Genomic DNA, 18,258 nt, shown 5'->3' with positions numbered 1-18,258 from the left:
AATAATAATAAATAATAATAATAATATAATAATAATATAATAATAATATAATAATATAATAATATAATATAATAATAATATATAATATAATAATATAATAATATAATATAATAATATAATAATATTAATCATAATGATTCTTCTTCTTCTTCGAATATTAATGGTCCTGGTCTTAAAAATGATACGATGCATGAGGCGAGACGAAACAGAAACAGAAACTATGAAGTTTGTAGAGCTACAATCAGCTACAACTTACAGCGCCACTAGAATGAGATAGCATGATTTTTTCTCTCTCGCACAATTTCGACGAATAATGGCGGACTTCACGTGTCCAGACTCTTATTAGAGGGTCACTACATTGGTCGTATCGTAGCATCGTTAAGCGGGGAGCACAGACTTTTGCATAACGCATAAAGCATGTGCATAAGGAATTTCATTGGTCCATTTTCTTATGCATGAGTCAATGGACCAATCAAATTCTTTATGTATATGGTTTATGCGTTATGCAAAAGTCTGTGCTCCCCGCTTAAGCGTCGTGAGACTTCTAAATTGACATATCGGATTGGCTGTTGCAACAAATTTGTGACCTGCGACGCCTACGATACGACCAATGTAGAATGGGCTTTAGAATCGATCGAAAAATCGATTTTTGAATGCGGAAAAGAATCGATTCTCGATGTATCGAATCGAAATCCGGCATCACTACTTCCGGACCTTCCGGTGCAACCGTGCAAGTTTTGTACACGTTTTAATATTGCTCCAGCGGTTTCACGTTTCGTGTCGCACGACTTAAAGGTATGTTTAAATTCGAATATTATCTTTACAAACAATAACATTTTACGTTTCGGATTATCTGAATATCGACGGATCAAACTAATTAACATCTTCGTTGGATCGCACTTTACAATTCGTTATATCGGTGGATACTTTCTATGCATCATGTCTACGCGAAAGCGTAAATATCCAACACGTTATATGTATGCAATATCGCTTCCACTTTTGTTCGAATTGCAGTTAAATCTGCCAACATAATATAATATGATTTCGAAAGTAGTATGATTAATATATATTTCATCAACATTTGATGAAAATAGGAGCGCGTCAAGAAGCAATAGGTTATGTGGTTCGGTACAACTACATATATTAATAGGCCTGCTCTTTTTGGCTGAACTTTTGCATCAGTTCATCTGTTTTTCTCCTGGAGAGAAAAGGAAAAAGGATGAACTGGTGCAAAAGTTCAGTCAAAAAGAACATAACCCAATATTTTAAATATAACATCACTTTGTCACGCTCCGATCACGCGAATGATGTTTATAGTTCTTATATGTATAAGCTAAATGTATCACACATATATTTATAGAAGTTATTTCATAATAACGTCTATAAATATATTAAAGTCCTTATTTCATGATGATTATACACATTTACCATCTTTCGACTGAATGGTTGTGATGACCTCATTCCCTTTTACTGAGTACAATTTGCTAGCCTTTAAAGTAATTACGTTATGTAAATTGTTTTATATTGGTATTTTAATACTATTTTGTAGAATGCGTTACGTGGCTGCTTACATGCTGGCAGTTTTGGGAGGCAAGACCTCGCCAAGCCAGAATGATATTGAAAAAATTCTGTCGTCAGTGGGAATTGAAACCGATGTTGAGAAATTGAAGAAAGTCATTAATGAATTGAATGGCAAATCGATAGATGAATTGATTTCCAAGGGTATGTCGATATATTCCTCAAAATGCTTATGCTTGTTTCTATCAATACAAATTAATTTTTTAGTCTTGGTTTAATTGATTTTTTTAATTGATAAATTACAATAATATTGATGTTAATGAGTGTCTAGAATTAAAGATGCATAAGAAACTAAAAAATTATGGTATATAGAATAAGTTCAAGGAAAATGTATATATCTTTTTGTGATAGTGGTAGACTTTAGGATACAACAACAGCTAGAGTATGTAGTTTGTGTAGAAATTACATAAGTTAAAGGTAGGGGGGATGAATATATATTTATTAAGTTATTTAATTATAAATCAAATTTCTTGAAATAAGCTGAAGTAGATTAATTCTCTTCTGTCCTATTCACCAAGATTAAACTTAATCTGCATTGATAAAAATGAATGTTTTGATTTTCTAATTAATCTGTTACAATACCAAGGCATATTTGGAATAAACATTGGGGATTGAATCTGAAACCCACCAAGTCAGTTCTTACTCAGAAGTATATGTAATCCAAATGGAACTGAATTGTTTTGCATTTCTAGGTAGAGAGAAATTATCATCCATGCCAGTTGGTGGGGCAGTCCCTGCTGGTAGCCCTGCAACGCCTACTGGTGGCGCGGCAGCTCCAGCCGAAGAGAAGAAAGGTAGGTTTATCATTTTAACTTTAAAAGTCTAATTCTAAAATCCATCATCCTTTTTAATTGAATTTTTTGCATATTTTATTTTTTCTCTTCAAGATGTAGAAAAGGAAAAAGAAAGAATATGCAAAAAATACAACTAAAAAGAATAAGCTTCTATTTAAGACATTTATAATGATACTGATGTGCGAATATAATGAATATTTCTTTTAACAGAGGAAAAGAAACCAGCTAAAGAAGAATCTGAATCCGAGGATGACGATATGGGCTTTGGCTTATTTGATTAAAGACACTTCTCTTTTTTTATTTTGTCATCAGAGAACAGAACATGCTGCATTCTGCAGCAGTGGTATGAACGATTTCCAGTTCAACTTTTGTAGGCCTTAAGAATGAATAGTTGATACTTCTGCTGAAGAATAAAGTGTACTTTTAACTGAACTCAGAATCTCTTTACATCCCTACCTCCGGCTGCGTCTGATTCTAAAAAGAATTTTATACCATTTTTTTTGTAGCTTATTTGAATTTAATCTTGAATTTAATTAAATTAAATAATTTAAATTAAACAACATTTCTGTCTAAAAAATTCTAGCAGATTCCTTTTAGAATTAACCGCATTTAACCTATCGTGAGGAGGTATCGAGACATCGAGAGTGTAGCGAAACCTCGGCGATAACCTTCGGGATATGTGTTTTACAAGAGAAAAAGTATTTTAATTAGAGAGGGAATGCGGAGAGTGGTAGGGCGGGAAAGAAAGGAGAGAGAGAGAGGAGAGACTCGTAATCGACTGCGTGGAAGTACGTTACGCACTCGTGCGCTGCTGCGGTTTCACTCGCTGGCGACAGCGGCAGGTGGGGTAAGAGGAGAGAGTGATGCGCGAGATCCGCCACCGAGTCCAATCGTGTCAAATCGTCGCTTGTATTCTTCCGCTGGTGTCGGGGCGCTCGCGCCGTGCTCGACACTCTCCGCTAACGTCATCGTGATTGTCTTCGCCGACCGCCTGGATAGAAAATTTTTTAGCGCGCATTGTCATTATTTCACTATCGTGATCGTCGACCTCTCCGGAATCTTTCGCGCACGTAGTGAATCTTTCCAAGGGACATCCTCCATACGCGGGAACTATTTCGAGTTAGAGGGGCGGCGTTGGCGGCCATGATGGGTGTCAGCGGCGAGTAGCGACGTTTATGTTCGCTCTCCGCTCAGTCGGTTTTTACGCTCTCCGACGAATTGATGTTGAGCGTCCCGCGACGGAATAGAGATTGATAGAGAGAGAGAGAGAGAGGCGCACACGACGACTCCCGGGGGGATCGAGATCCGTAAGTAAGGAGGATTGAATTTTTGAATCGTGAAGAGATCTCCAACCGCTTACGGGGGAGATCTAAATCCGCATCACGGCGGGAACGGCGATTGAGAATCTCGCCACGACGGATTCGTCGGACACCGCGGCGAAAATGACCCAGCTACTACCCATAAGGTTTCAGGAACACCTGCAGGTACGTCTGCCCCCCTCCCCCATGAACTCCGCGCCTGCCCCATCATCGGCATTTACCACGTCGGCCTTTCTCTCAAGACATTCAACGCACCGGACATTTTCTCTGCCCCCGCATCTCTCGTCCTCTCATTAATCTCTCCCCCTTCTCCTTATTTTTCTCTCTTTCGCGTGCGTAATAACCGTCGATGTATCGACAGATTTACTCGCCCCCGTCTCTCTGGAACGGAAGTGCAATATTTCGGGACTGACGTTACTGACAGTTGCAACGTCTCCTCTCTCTCTCCCCCCCTTCCCTCCCTCCCCGTCAGCCGAACGCGGCGAGACCCGATGACGTTACACACACCCGACTCTGCCTCGCGCTCTCCTCACGGCGAATTTCATATGGCACAGGTTATCCCCCCGATATTCGTCTGGAATTGAACGCGATACCGTGTCAATTCCAGTCAAACGAATACACTTTTTGTGCCCTAGGTTGTCCCTCCTCGTTTTCTCTTCTCCACCGAAACGCTATCGTTTAGCATACGCCCCTTGTTTCCGCTTTTATCCGAAACTGTTGCACCTTATCGGCATACAATCCTCCCATTGTCCCAATGCGTCATCATCGGATGTCGTGGAAAATGCTGTCGTTCCTTTCCACGTTTTCCACGTAGACGCTTGTTGGATGATGTAAACCAAACTGCTTGTACTCCACACGTTGCAACTCAAGACATGCTTTATTTTAACAACACATATAGCTATTACAGTAACGTTACACATTTGTTGTGTTTAGCAGAATGTTTATTCTGCCACTGTTGAGAGTTTCTTTTGCTTGTGATAGGACTGTCCCTTTAGATCTGAAAGTATAATTCAATCAGCAGAAACTTTCAACAATTACAAAAATGTTGGAATGTCAATTAAAAAATTTATTTTGTTACTGTTTTATCTTATTTTCTAATTGTATTAGCAATAACGTCTGTAATCAGTATTGATCTCTGTTGTAAAGAGCATATGTTTACATATTGATTACTTTTGAATTGTGAGAAATATATTGTTAATAAAGTTGACTCAATAATAAACTTTTTTGCTCTCATAAAATGTAAAACCAATCATGAGTTTGAAGAACACAAGGCTATCTATGTTTCTTATTTTTACAGCTTACAGCTGTAGGAATTAACGCTAGTAATGTCAGCTTTAACACCCTCACTATGGAGTCTGACAAGTTTATTTGCGTTAGAGAGAAGGTTGGTGATACTGCCCAGGTAGTGATCATCGATATGAATGATTCAGCCAATCCTATCAGAAGACCAATATCTGCTGATTCTGCAATCATGAATCCTGCTAGTAAAGTCATCGCTCTTAAAGGTATGCATACACGCACATGTGAGTGCTCGGTTTCAGGAAAAGGTGTTCAGCTGTAGAAACTAAACATTGAAAACTTTGATTTTATTCTATTTGTAACTTGGAAAGCAATATTGACGGCTTTCGGATAAGAAAGAAAAAATAAGTATTGTTCACATTGCTTAAATTTCTCAAACATTTTTTTACTTATAATGAGATAAATTGTATTCATATGTTGAAAAGAGTAAAAGCAAGGTTGAATATAAAAAGTGCAAGCAACCTGAACAGACCTACAGGTGATACAATGTAACATATGACGCTTTTCAACAAACACGACACAGTGTAACAGTAATTATTTCATCTTTATTTAACAGTGACGAGTATCTAATGATTTATATACTGTGTCATTTATGTTTTTTATTGGAATTTACATTGTAATCTATTGCACATATTTTTCTAAAGCAAGTTTTGTAGTAGTGATTCTATAATAATAGATATATTGAAAGAGAATGAGGATTGTTAAGAGAAATGTTTTTTTTAGCTATGAAGACACTTCAGATCTTCAACATTGAAATGAAATCAAAGATGAAAGCTCACACAATGACGGAAGACGTGGTCTTTTGGAAATGGATATCACTTAACACGTTGGCATTAGTAACAGAGACTGCAGTGTACCACTGGTCCATGGAGGGTGACTCGACGCCGAATAAGATGTTCGAACGTCATTCGTCATTAAATGGCTGCCAGATTATTAATTACCGAACAGATCCGAAGCAGACGTGGCTGTTGTTGATCGGTATTTCGGCACAGCATAATCGAGTGGTCGGCGCCATGCAGCTTTACTCTGTGGAACGTAAATGTTCACAACCGATCGAGGGACACGCCGCCTCCTTCGCTCAGTTTAAGATGGAAGGAAATGGAGAACCAAGCAATCTGTTCTGTTTTGCTGTTAGAACGGTCCAGGGCGCGAAGCTTCACATCATCGAGGTGGGTCAGCCGCCTTCTGGTAACCATCCGTTTCCCAAGAAAGCTGTAGATGTATTTTTCCCACCTGAGGCAGGAAACGATTTTCCCGTCGCGATGCAAGTTAGCTCCAAATATGACGTCATATATTTAATCACGAAATACGGTTATATACATATGTACGATATCGAGTCCGCGACCTGTATATTTATGAATCGTATCTCTGGAGAGACGATCTTTGTTACTGCGCCGCATGAAGCGTCTGGCGGTATAATAGGAGTGAATCGGAAGGGTCAAGTTTTGTCCGTCTCCGTAGACGAGGAGAACATAATCCCGTACATTAATGGTGTGCTACAGAACTCAGAATTGGCGTTGAGAATGGCCGTGAGAAACAATCTGTCGGGCGCAGAAGACTTGTTCGTAAGAAAATTCAATATGCTCTTCCAAAACGGTCAGTACGCGGAAGCAGCGAAAGTCGCGGCAAATGCTCCTAAAGGAATACTCAGAACACCAGCGACTATCCAACGATTTCAACAAGTCCCTGCTACTCAGGGTCAAACGTCGCCTCTTCTACAGTATTTTGGCATTCTTTTGGATCAGGGACAACTGAATAAGTACGAGTCGTTGGAGTTATGTCGACCGGTATTAGTTCAAGGACGTAAGCAACTGCTGGAGAAATGGCTGAAGGAAGATAAGCTGGAATGCAGCGAAGAGTTGGGGGATCTAGTGAAACAAGCGGATCCCACATTGGCACTTAGTGTTTATTTGAGAGCCAACGTTCCCAACAAAGTAATTCAATGCTTCGCTGAGACTGGTCAATTTCAGAAGATCGTATTATACGCCAAGAAAGTCTCGTATACGCCCGATTACATATTTCTCCTGCGGAATGTTATGAGGATTAATCCCGATCAGGGTGTGGCGTTTGCACAGATGTTGGTTCAGGACGACGAACCATTGGCCGATATTAATCAGATTGTCGATATATTTATGGAGCAGAATATGGTGCAGCAATGTACTGCGTTCCTGCTTGATGCGCTCAAGAACAATCGGCCAAGCGAGGGTGCCTTACAAACCCGCCTCTTAGAAATGAATTTAATGTCTGCCCCGCAAGTGGCTGACGCTATATTGGGCAATCAAATGTTTACCCATTACGATAGAGCTCACGTTGCGCAATTGTGCGAAAAGGCTGGCTTGTTGCAACGCGCCCTCGAGCATTACACGGATTTATATGATATTAAAAGAGCGGTGGTACATACTCATCTGCTCTCTCCCGACTGGCTCGTAGGTTTCTTCGGTACTCTGTCCGTTGAAGATTCTCTCGAGTGCCTGAAGGCCATGTTAACGGCCAACATACGGCAGAACTTGCAGATTTGCATACAGATCGCGACCAAATATCACGAGCAATTAACGACTAAAGCGTTGATAGATCTGTTCGAGAGTTTTAAGTCTTATGAAGGTTTGTTCTACTTCTTGGGATCTATCGTGAATTTCAGCCAGGATCAAGAGGTGCACTTCAAATATATCCAAGCAGCATGCAAGACTGGTCAGATAAAGGAAGTAGAGCGTATATGTCGAGAGAGCAATTGTTACAACCCAGAACGCGTAAAGAATTTCCTAAAAGAAGCAAAACTATCCGATCAATTGCCTTTAATAATCGTGTGCGATCGATTCGACTTCGTTCACGATCTTGTTCTCTATCTTTATCGTAACAACTTACAGAAATACATCGAGATATATGTCCAAAAGGTAAATCCATCTCGTCTACCGGTGGTCGTGGGTGGTCTATTGGACGTTGACTGCTCGGAAGATATCATCAAGAATCTGATACTGGTGGTGCGCGGACAATTCTCCACCGATGAACTAGTTGAGGAAGTAGAAAAGAGAAACCGGCTGAAATTGTTGCTGCCATGGTTGGAATCCCGCGTTCACGAGGGTTGTGTGGAACCGGCTACGCACAACGCGCTGGCCAAGATCTACATCGACAGCAACAACAATCCCGAAAGATTTCTTAAAGAGAATCAATTCTATGACAGTAGAGTCGTTGGCAAATATTGTGAGAAACGCGATCCTCACTTAGCTTGCATTGCATACGAGCGTGGCCAATGCGACCGTGAGTTGATAAGCGTATGCAACGAGAACAGCCTGTTCAAGAGTGAGGCCAGATATTTGGTGAGACGTAGAGATCCTGATCTTTGGGCAGAAGTGCTGTTGGAGAGCAATCCGTATAAGCGACCGTTGATCGATCAAGTTGTTCAGACGGCGTTATCTGAAACGCAAGATCCTGAAGATATATCGGTTACTGTCAAGGCTTTCATGACTGCTGACTTGCCTAACGAACTGATTGAACTTCTCGAGAAAATAGTACTGGACAGCAGCGTGTTTAGCGATCATCGTAACTTGCAGAATCTCTTAATATTAACAGCCATCAAAGCCGATCGTACGCGCGTCATGGAATATATTAACCGCTTAGATAATTATGACGCCCCGGATATCGCCAACATTGCTATTAACAACGAACTTTACGAGGAAGCTTTTGCGATTTTCAAAAAGTTTGACGTCAACACGTCGGCTATTCAGGTTCTAATTGAACAAGTCGGCAACTTGGACAGAGCTTACGAATTTGCAGAAAGGTATAGTATATTCTAAGCCAAAAATTTGGAAATACTTTTTATTCAAATATCCATAACAATGTGTTTCTGTTAATAATAATAATTTTTCAAAGTAGCGATTGTATAACTTTTCCTAAGACGAAAATATGAAAAGTGGAAATTTTTATTATTGAGGGCAATGGAAACATTTTTCACTTTTCACGTTTCTGTCTTATGAAAAAAGTTACACCCACGATTGCTCTCTCGAACAATTATGATTAAAGAACACATGAAAATTTGAGTAAGTAATCTCAAAAATGCTATTTTTTTTTTTTAAAGTGTTTTCAAACTTTGGTGTGTGCATAGTGTATTTTTGTACAATTTACTTAAATAAACCGTTTCATGTGTAGATGCAACGAGCCGCCAGTATGGTCGCAGCTTGCTAGGGCTCAACTGCAGCAGGGTCTAGTTAAAGAATCGATCGATAGCTTTATTAAAGCTGACGATCCGTCCGCGTACATGGACGTGGTGGAAACTGCGCATCGAACTTCGCACTGGGAGGATTTAGTCCGTTATCTCCAAATGGCCCGCAAGAAAGCACGCGAATCCTTCATCGAAAGCGAATTAATATATGCGTATGCACGAACCAACAGACTCGCAGATCTCGAAGAATTTATATCTGGCCCTAATCACGCTGACATACAAAAGGTAAAGAGCCATTCCCAAAGTAAAACATAAAAGCCAAAATAATATAAAGGGATATTAAATTTTGTATGGTACTTCTAAGTTTATTTATAAGCAACAAATGAATTCATAATGACATCTTATGGTATTATTATAACTCTAACTAGTTCGCATTCATAAGTGCAATTCTATTCCTTACGAATATTTTACTCTTTTTGCAGATCGGTGATAGATGTTTCGATGATAAGATGTATGACGCCGCGAAGCTTCTCTACAACAATGTATCCAACTTCGCACGTTTAGCTATAACGTTGGTCCACCTAAAAGAGTTTCAAGGTGCCGTCGATAGTGCACGAAAAGCTAATTCGACGCGCACCTGGAAGGAAGTTTGTTTTGCTTGCGTAGATAGCGGCGAATTTCGCTTGGCACAAATGTGCGGGCTGCATATAGTCGTACATGCGGACGAGCTTGAAGACTTGATTAATTATTACCAAGATCGCGGACATTTCGAAGAACTCATTAATCTTTTGGAAGCTGCTCTAGGACTTGAACGAGCTCACATGGGAATGTTCACTGAACTAGCTATTCTCTATAGTAAATACAAGCCTCAACGAATGAGGGAACATTTGGAACTCTTCTGGTCGCGCGTCAATATACCGAAAGTGAGTGTTTATCCTAGATCAAAATGAAAATCAATAACAGTTTAATTAACTATTTATGTACATTTCTATTAATGTGGATTGATTTTAATTAAATTTATTCTATCTTTTTCTAATTTTTCCTTCCTTTGTTTTTAAAACTAATAAAGGTAAAAAATTAAACTGAGATTATATATATAAGGTTAATCTACATTGTTAGAAATGAACTAATAATGATTGACTTGTAGGTGTTACGCGCAGCGGAACAAGCGCATTTGTGGGCTGAGTTAGTGTTTTTGTACGACAAGTATGAGGAATATGATAACGCAGTCCTAGCGATGATGCAACATCCTACTGAGGCTTGGCGAGAGGGTCATTTTAAAGACGTAATCACCAAAGTTGCAAACGTCGAGCTCTATTATAAGGCTATACACTTTTACGTGGAATATAAACCCCTTCTTCTGAACGATATATTGCTCGTGCTTGCTCCGCGCATGGATCATACTAGATCAGTAGCGTATTTCACGCGAACCAGCCATCTGCAATTAGTGAAGCCGTACTTGAGATCGGTTCAGGCTCTCAATAACAAAGCTATCAACGAAGCCTTAAACGGCTTGTTAATCGACGAAGAGGATTATCAAGGTCTCCGAACATCGATCGATGCATTCGATAATTTTGATAATATCGCGTTGGCGATGCAACTCGAAAAACACGAATTGATCGAGTTCAGGAGAATCGCCGCATATCTGTACAAGGGAAATAATAGATGGAAGCAGTCCGTGGAGCTTTGCAAGAAGGATCGACTATTTAGGTAATTTTTAACAATGCTGCACATTATTTAATACTAGAATCGTCAATAGTATCATTTTGGCTGCGCTAATCATTAAAATTTGTTTCTTTTTTATATTAGATATGTAGTATTGAAAAATGTGAATATAATACAAATAAATTTCTAATACAAGTAATAAATATCAAAATAACTTTACTAATAGAAAACAAGGAAATTATCAGATTGGTACTTTTGGCAGTTCAAGTGAGATATTGGGATTTTAGTGTTAAATCAAATATGTACGTTTATGGTACATTTATGATGTATACATATGTGGAAATTTTATTGATTCGATAATAGAGACGCTATGGAATATGCGGCGGAATCCCGGAATGCAGAAGTCGCCGAAGAATTACTTGAGTGGTTTTTAGAAAGAGGTTCTAAGGACTGTTTTGCAGCATGCTTATTTCATTGTTACGATTTACTTCACCCGGATGTCATCTTGGAACTCGCATGGAGACATCGCATTTTACATTTTGCAATGCCGTATCTTATACAAGTGGCGCGGGAATATATTACTAAGGTATATATATGATATTCATAAAAAAAACGTACGTCTAATTCTTCATACCGTTAAGAGTATTTACAATAATAATTATATTTTATTCAGGTCGATAAATTAGAAGAGGCCGAAAGCCGACGCATTGAAGAAACTGATCATCAGGAACACAAGCCTATGATCATGCGTGAGTGACCTTTTTAATATACTTTTGCGAATATATACATCTCATAAATGTGCAAAATCGATGAACCGTTTTCCACATTAATGATAATATTTCACCTGGTATTAATATTTCTTATTACAGCGGAACCTCAGTTAATGCTGACCGCAGGGCCAGGAATGATGGCACCTGGCTACGCGCCTCAAAACGTATACGGTACACCCGCACAAGTGTACGCGCCCACCGCAGCCTACCAAGGTTACGGTATGTGAAATACATTTAAGGAGACAGATCAACAAAGTCTACTTTTCTATAAAGTTTAGGTAGAATGAGATTGTTTTGTTAGCTTAATATCGTCAAAGTGAATACGAATGAATACCATTAGAAAACGATGAATTGCCACGTTTAGATCATGATAATAGTGTATCGAATAGCGAAATGCATTGTGAAAAGGCATTAATACGCTATCACACGCTACCTAAATGTGAATGTGTAATTTATAGGGAAGACGTTGAGTAAATTATATTTCATGGTTTAAACAGCTATTCAACGCAGATTTTGTGTAAAAAAATTTTAAAAATTATTCGGAAATAATTGTAAAACAAAAAAAAAAGAAAAGATTTTCTTTTTTTAATGCGATTTACCGAGATTTTTCTGTTGAATTATCGTTGCAGTCAATGAAAAAGATAAATGTATGTTGTGTGAACAAAGCATAATTTCCCTGTCTTTTACCGGCACATATATATATGTGTGTGCGTCTACGTGCCTTTCTTTTGGCTACTAACAGGAAGCAAGCTTTTTTGGGCAATATCGTAATTCGGAAGCAAAATCAACTGTAGATCTACAATTATATCGTAATTTCTGTACAGATTATTCAGCGCTTGCTTTTTGATGAAATTTCTTCCAATTTCTCTCACCATTTATATAAACATGTTTTTTTTAAGTCATCTCTTTTTTCTTTAGTTTTGAAAAAAAAAAACGTTGGCATTGTACTAGATGTACATTCTCAAAACCTTCTAGCGTGTGATGAATTACAGTGGAAAATAAGAATCCTTCGCAAAATTGCAATGTAAGAATATCTTTTAGCTCGAGGTAGATCGCGTATCGTTATATCAGTATTATAACGACGAATCGAGATGGAGAAAAACTTGTAGACACTTCAGAATATATTTGGCGTACCTATTATAACATATACATCGTTCTAGATCTACCTGTATGTACATTTGCTTGAACATAATACGAAGACACGTGTTCGCCACAAGTTAGTTTGATTTGCGTAAACACAATAAATCATAAAATAAATTATAGATACCGAAATTGAACGGCAAGATCTTATTGTCTCACTAATGTACTGCAATGCATGGAGTAGTCCGCCCGAGATTTTTTTTGCCCAATCTACATTATGTATCGTGTTTTTAATCTTTCATTGTTCATCGCATAAAAAGATTAATTATAGATAAATGTCAAATTATCTTTAATTCCTTGAATTTAAGGGAAGATAATTTGATAACAAAGTCCAGCATTACACATCGTCCATTATTACACATCGTTTCATATGTACCGTAGTTTTGGTAATATTTTCTACTCGTTTCACACATAGACGTAATAGGCATTATGTTTATGGTTTCACATCTAATGTGTGTGCATAATATTTTATTCGAAGTTATTGATCGTTATAATCATTATAGTAACTTGTTACAAACTATGCCTAAATTATGCAGTTTTAAGATAAATTTGATCATATTTCTAGAAAATAACAAAGCTATGTTTTGTTAAACATTTGTATTTCTCTTTTTTTTTTAATCTTTACATCGTATATATAAAGCGTTACGTCTTTGTATCAAGATAATATGTATTAGGTGCGACAGGCGAAAAAAAAAACTAATTTTGTAGTACATCTTACCGTTAACATTCCTAAGAGAGTGTAAACTACCATTCTGCGCAAATTTGTATCACTTAGTAATATATATATATATATCATTTCTTTTTCTCATATCTCAACAGGTTATAATATGTAGTCTTTTTATTTAAAGAAAAAAAATGCGCGGAGAGCTAAAGTTTATATCGGCGAAAAGGTCACATTAATATTGTGCCCAGATAAAAAAAATTTATTACGTAATAATAGAAGAACGAACGCGCTTATCTCGTTTCCTCGTCTTCTCTATCGCGCGACATTTTGGTTTTTTTTGTACTCCACAGTTGATCTTGCAGTGATCTAGCTGTATATATTATATATTAAAACTGTTATGTCAAAGGAGGAGAAGGTCAGCAACATGCCCTGATACTATGTTTTACTTTGATCTAAACTTTTAGCCAAATGAAATTGTAGAGATTGATTAAACAAATATAGTTGTTGTATTAATTGAAAATAATTATCATTGTATCAGTGTCATGTTCGACCACTGCGGTTTTAATGGAACATGGGTGAATACACTTCCAAAAGAAAAAATACATTATTGTTCAATAGTTATGCACACCTTTCCATATAAACACACGAGACACAAAGAGATTTACACGCGTATACATTATATATAAATATAATGCTATATTATATATATATATATATACGACTATATATATAAATACTGTATCATGTAAGTAGTAAATATACATTACCCATCCTGTAATTGTAATATCCTATAATAATAATCTGCAAAGAAAGCTGAAAGATATGAAGAAATAAAATAATTCTAACATCTATACGAAAAATTAAAATAATTTCAACAAAATGATCATAGGGTTTAATCACATATACTTTTATTATCCGTATATTGATTTTGTCATATTTTTTTATTTTTCCTGGCAACAACTTTTTTTTATCAAGATTTAATACTAATTTGTGTATCTTTGTAGAAGGTAGAGAGAGAGAGTATCGAATTATCAATATATTATTAAATATTTATCACAGCATTACAATTGAACTATTTTTTAACTTCTTAACTGCTCGTTCTGCAGGCCTTGTAGAAAGATCCCTTCCAAACACTTTTAGTATTACTCCATCATCCAAGTAAATGTTTATCTTAACTACATCTTTTGGTATCGCTGTAAATAGTTTAATAAAAATCATTAGCAATACAAAAAGACACATATACATGGAGTTTGGCAACAGGTGGGAGAAAAAAGGGATGTTTTTAAATAATAAAATGAGAAATCAGAAATCGAAAGAATAACAAAAAGCTTCATTTCTTAATTATAAATATGAAGCATTTTTTACGTAAGTATTTAGACATTAATGATTAACAAAGTCACGACCGAAATTTTAGTATTCTTGATTCTGTAATTCTAAATATTCACTTATTCATATAAAAATACCTAGTACTTATGAATATTAAAAATGTATATTACAAACAAAACTTTGATCATAATTTTGTTATTTTCGATTTTTCCTTATTTTATCATTTTCAGTACTTATCATTCTTAAATTTTCTCCCACCTATCATATTGTTAAAACTATAATTTCCATGGAATTTGTTGTATTCATGTATATATACAATGAAAAGCAGTAAGTGCTTATAATATACTTTATGACAGATACATCTTTACAAGAAAAAAATCGACAATGTACGTTTATTGCGCTCTTACTTCGAATAATATTGTCCATTCCACAGACCCTAAAAGTATTCTTTGTGTCTTGTATAACGATTCCTGTAACCCCTACCAGACTGGGGCATTTGGATCTATCAATCGAAATTTTAGCACCATGAAAATCGGCTTTTATCAATTGCAGATTTATATTCTCCCAATTTCGAGGATTCTCCGATATATCGGCAAACGACTCGACACCTAGCATCTCTTGCATGTATTGTAGCCATAATTCATTTAAAGGCAAAACATCGGAGTACTTCATCTGATTTCTGTTGCCAATCCTACCTAAACCAAAGCGCAATCTTTTCTTAGCAGAAAAACATTTGCCTTTTCCCACTTTCTGCTTGTACTTTGGTTTGATCTTGTTAAGTATAAAGGTCTAAAAAATTTTAAGAAGCAATCTTAGTCAATCAGTAATTATATTTCCATTTTGTGATGACTCTTTCGTTTATCTCATTATGTATTTTACAGGATCTATGAACTGTAGGTACAACCAGTAAAGAAATTCTCTATATAAAAACAATAATTTAAAAATAAATAATAAAATGATTTTCATGTGAGACTTTGTTTTCAATAAAATCTATTTTAAATATTTATTGGATATAAATTTAATTGATAAAACATCAAAACATGTTAGAAAGCATTCATAGAAATTTATTCCAAAGACAAAACTATGTATTCAACAAAATGGACAACATTTTCAATAACTTATAAAGTAATAAAATTTATTGTGAATTTAAAAGATATAAGATAATCAAAAGGTTCAGTTAAATAAATCACAAAATTAAAAAAGATTATGTGAGCCAACACAAGCTCTTGGAGTACACTTTATACAATTTATTAGAGAAACAAATAAAACGTATATGTTTCCACCTATGGTTAAGATCCTCCTTAGTACAAAATAGTATAAAATTAACGATTAAACATAAAATTACATATATGATGGTAGCACATACAACTATACTTAACGTAAATATGAGATAAAAAATATTCAGTTGGTAATGTCCAAATTCAAGTCAAATCTTGTTTATCAAATTGTTAAATTTACTAAAGATATTTTTGTGATTTATTGTGAATATTCTTTTTTCACAATTACCTAGTATAATAAACCTAAACATAAGCAAAGATTATAGTCTACAGCTAGATCTAATATTGAGATACGTAGTTAAGTCAATATCTATCAGGTAAATACTTAAAATTGATTTCCTCGAAAACAAAGCCTTATGTGAAAAAAATTATATTCTAAATTTCCAATTTAGTTTGCTATGTAGAATCATCCTCTTTCTGATTGTATCACCAGTTCACACATAAACACCTTAGCTTATTATAATATATGTATTACAATAATAACATTATATATTATGTATATACCTTTCGCAACTCATCTGAAATAGATTTATGGTCGGATGGTGGCAACAAGGTTTGTAAAAAGTTAATAACATACTGCTGAGTGTTTTCACAAATCTTGATATGATCGGTCTTACTTTTAGGAAGTGGCATGCACAATTCTGAAAGAGTCGCACGTTATTAATACAAGAACATAAGAAAAACTTACAAATTTATAGTATATTAAAAATTTATATTAAAATTTACTCGCATAATCATCTGACATAGTTCTGCCTCCTAAATTGATCTTTTGAATTCAGACTGCAATTAAAATTCTTAATTATTTTTGCAACGTATTGAAATATTACAATTCTTCATGATTTTCTAGAACATAGAAAAATGTTCTTAAAGTATAATACATTTTAAAAGTTAAGGACTAACCGATCTTTTTCTTTAATTATGGGACTCACGCCATGGTGGAAGCACAGGGGTGCGTTCAGAATCGTCGTCCGGATGCACCCAGATGTTGTTTTATCCTTGTTGTTCACGAATGATAAACAAGGATAACACGACACCTGGGTGCACTCAGATGATGATTCTGAACGCAGCCCAGTATACAGTAGCGCAACTCTATTCATTATGTGAAGCCAAAATCGTAACGCGCATGCGCAAGTTGAGACATTACATACGGTAACGCCATCTGAACTTTTCTCTCACTTATTCTTTGTGTTTTCGTTTTCGGTCTTTCTCTAACCCAGGAAGTAAGATATAAGAAGACTCCACTCCGTAAAATAAAAGTGGACCCATTTTAGGTTTCGAGTTCAGTTTCCAATTCTGATGAGTGCGAGTAAGAGAAATGATCATTTCTCTTAAGGAGCCTACAGACCAGAGCGGCGCAGCGGTGAAGCGGCGAGCGATAGCCAATGAGAGCCATACTTTTACTCAAAAGTATGGCCCTCATTGGCTATCGCTCGCCGCTTCACCGCTGCGCCGCTCTGGTCTGTAGGCTCCTTTACTCGCACTTATTATGCACAGCACTACTAAATTCACGAGCGCTGCGAGTGTTGAGAATCGGAAACTGAACTCGAAACCTAAAATGGGTCCATGTTTTGTAGACTGGCGAGACTGAGTGGAGTCTCCTTATATCTTCCTTCATGCTCTAACCATAGAAGTGTTGTGTAGTAATTGGCGGTAACAGCAGTATTAAGTTCGTATGCTTTTATTCGTTAGTGATGTCCTGCAAATTGTTGTAGATATTGATAGTAAAGTGAAAAAAAATAAAGTGAAGTGGATTATTGTGAAGTGAAGTGCAGTGAAGTAAAATAAAGTGAAGTCAAGTGATATTTATCTATACATTAGCATGTTTAAAATCGCATATTATCGATTTTGTATGTAAACTGCGTATAGAATTTATAATAAACAATTTCTTAATTTTTCTATATGTTTTCTTTTTTTCTTTCTAGACCATAGATTGAGTATAATTACAGTATGATCTAGTAAAAGAAACTTAAAAAATAAAAAAAAATGCGTATATAGATACATTATAAACTTTTTATCATATTAAAATAAAGTTCATCATGTTCTGTAATTATAAATTTGTATTCCTCCTTTATATGTAAATATACATACAAACATGACACACACACACGCACGCACGCACGCACGCACGCACAAATGTATGTATATTCATTTATAAATTACAATATATTAAATTAATTAAAAAATATTTTTACTCAATTCACAATTTAATTATGACTGATGATGACTCTGTAAAGTCGAAATGTTCCGTATATCAGTGTTATATTATTATA

The 18,258-nt window shown here is 36.1% G+C and overlaps 3 protein-coding genes across 4 annotated transcripts; 2 read left to right on the top strand and 1 right to left on the bottom strand.

Annotated features, from left to right (window-relative positions):
- Positions 1 to 716: 716 nt before the first annotated feature.
- On the top strand, positions 717 to 2,777 carry RpLP2 (ribosomal protein LP2). The gene is made up of 4 exons (XM_018542047.1): positions 717 to 795; positions 1,550 to 1,722; positions 2,271 to 2,372; positions 2,583 to 2,777. Exons 2-4 carry the CDS (start codon positions 1,551 to 1,553, stop codon positions 2,651 to 2,653), a joined length of 345 nt encoding a protein of 114 aa, XP_018397549.1. The 5' UTR covers positions 717 to 795; position 1,550; the 3' UTR covers positions 2,654 to 2,777.
- Positions 2,778 to 3,735: 958 nt separating this feature from the next.
- Positions 3,736 to 12,460, top strand: Chc (clathrin heavy chain). Its single transcript, XM_018542088.1, has 9 exons — positions 3,736 to 3,856; positions 4,989 to 5,196; positions 5,714 to 8,765; positions 9,134 to 9,431; positions 9,629 to 10,069; positions 10,294 to 10,856; positions 11,175 to 11,397; positions 11,485 to 11,560; positions 11,681 to 12,460. The coding sequence occupies exons 1-9, from the start codon at positions 3,815 to 3,817 to the stop codon at positions 11,806 to 11,808; spliced, it is 5,031 nt and encodes a 1,676-aa protein (XP_018397590.1). The 5' UTR covers positions 3,736 to 3,814; the 3' UTR covers positions 11,809 to 12,460.
- A 1,847-nt stretch (positions 12,461 to 14,307) lies between these two features.
- Pop4 (ribonuclease P/MRP subunit POP4) lies at positions 14,308 to 17,064 on the bottom strand. Of its 2 annotated transcripts, none has more exons than XM_018542060.1 (5): positions 16,889 to 17,064; positions 16,715 to 16,768; positions 16,493 to 16,629; positions 15,119 to 15,500; positions 14,308 to 14,578 (listed from the first exon to the last, which is right to left on the bottom strand). In XM_018542060.1, the coding sequence occupies exons 2-5, from the start codon at positions 16,731 to 16,733 to the stop codon at positions 14,439 to 14,441; spliced, it is 678 nt and encodes a 225-aa protein (XP_018397562.1). In that variant the 5' UTR covers positions 16,734 to 16,768; positions 16,889 to 17,064; the 3' UTR covers positions 14,308 to 14,438. The 2 variants fall into 2 exon arrangements, with proteins under 2 accessions (XP_018397562.1, XP_018397570.1); XM_018542068.1 differs by having other exon boundaries at positions 16,719 to 16,768.
- Between the last annotated feature and the right edge of the window lie 1,194 nt (positions 17,065 to 18,258).

Source organism: Cyphomyrmex costatus, unplaced genomic scaffold, assembly GCF_001594065.2.
Source record: "Cyphomyrmex costatus isolate MS0001 unplaced genomic scaffold, Ccosl1.0 scaffold1081, whole genome shotgun sequence".
Lineage (NCBI taxonomy): Eukaryota > Metazoa > Arthropoda > Insecta > Hymenoptera > Formicidae > Cyphomyrmex > Cyphomyrmex costatus.
The sequence above is the reverse complement of the archived record's forward strand: the minus strand, read 5'-3'. Positions and strand labels throughout refer to the sequence as shown.

Excerpts from the sequence above, each read along its gene's own strand:
- Chc (XM_018542088.1), top strand. The coding sequence starts at position 3,815 with ATGACCCAGCTACTACCCATAAGGTTTCAGGAACACCTGCAG. Across the intron at positions 5,197-5,713 it reads TAAAGTCATCGCTCTTAAAG|CTATGAAGACACTTCAGATC; the intron begins GTATGCATACAC and ends TGTTTTTTTTAG. Across the intron at positions 8,766-9,133 it reads GCTTACGAATTTGCAGAAAG|ATGCAACGAGCCGCCAGTAT; the intron begins GTATAGTATATT and ends TTTCATGTGTAG.
- Pop4 (XM_018542060.1), bottom strand. Across the intron at positions 15,501-16,492 it reads TTTCAGATGAGTTGCGAAAG|ACCTTTATACTTAACAAGAT; the intron begins GTATATACATAA and ends AAAATTTTTTAG. Across the intron at positions 14,579-15,118 it reads AATGGACAATATTATTCGAA|CGATACCAAAAGATGTAGTT; the intron begins GTAAGAGCGCAA and ends AACTATTTACAG.
- RpLP2 (XM_018542047.1), top strand. The coding sequence starts at position 1,551 with ATGCGTTACGTGGCTGCTTACATGCTGGCAGTTTTGGGAGGCAAGACC. Across the intron at positions 1,723-2,270 it reads AGATGAATTGATTTCCAAGG|GTAGAGAGAAATTATCATCC; the intron begins GTATGTCGATAT and ends TTGCATTTCTAG. Across the intron at positions 2,373-2,582 it reads TCCAGCCGAAGAGAAGAAAG|AGGAAAAGAAACCAGCTAAA; the intron begins GTAGGTTTATCA and ends TTCTTTTAACAG.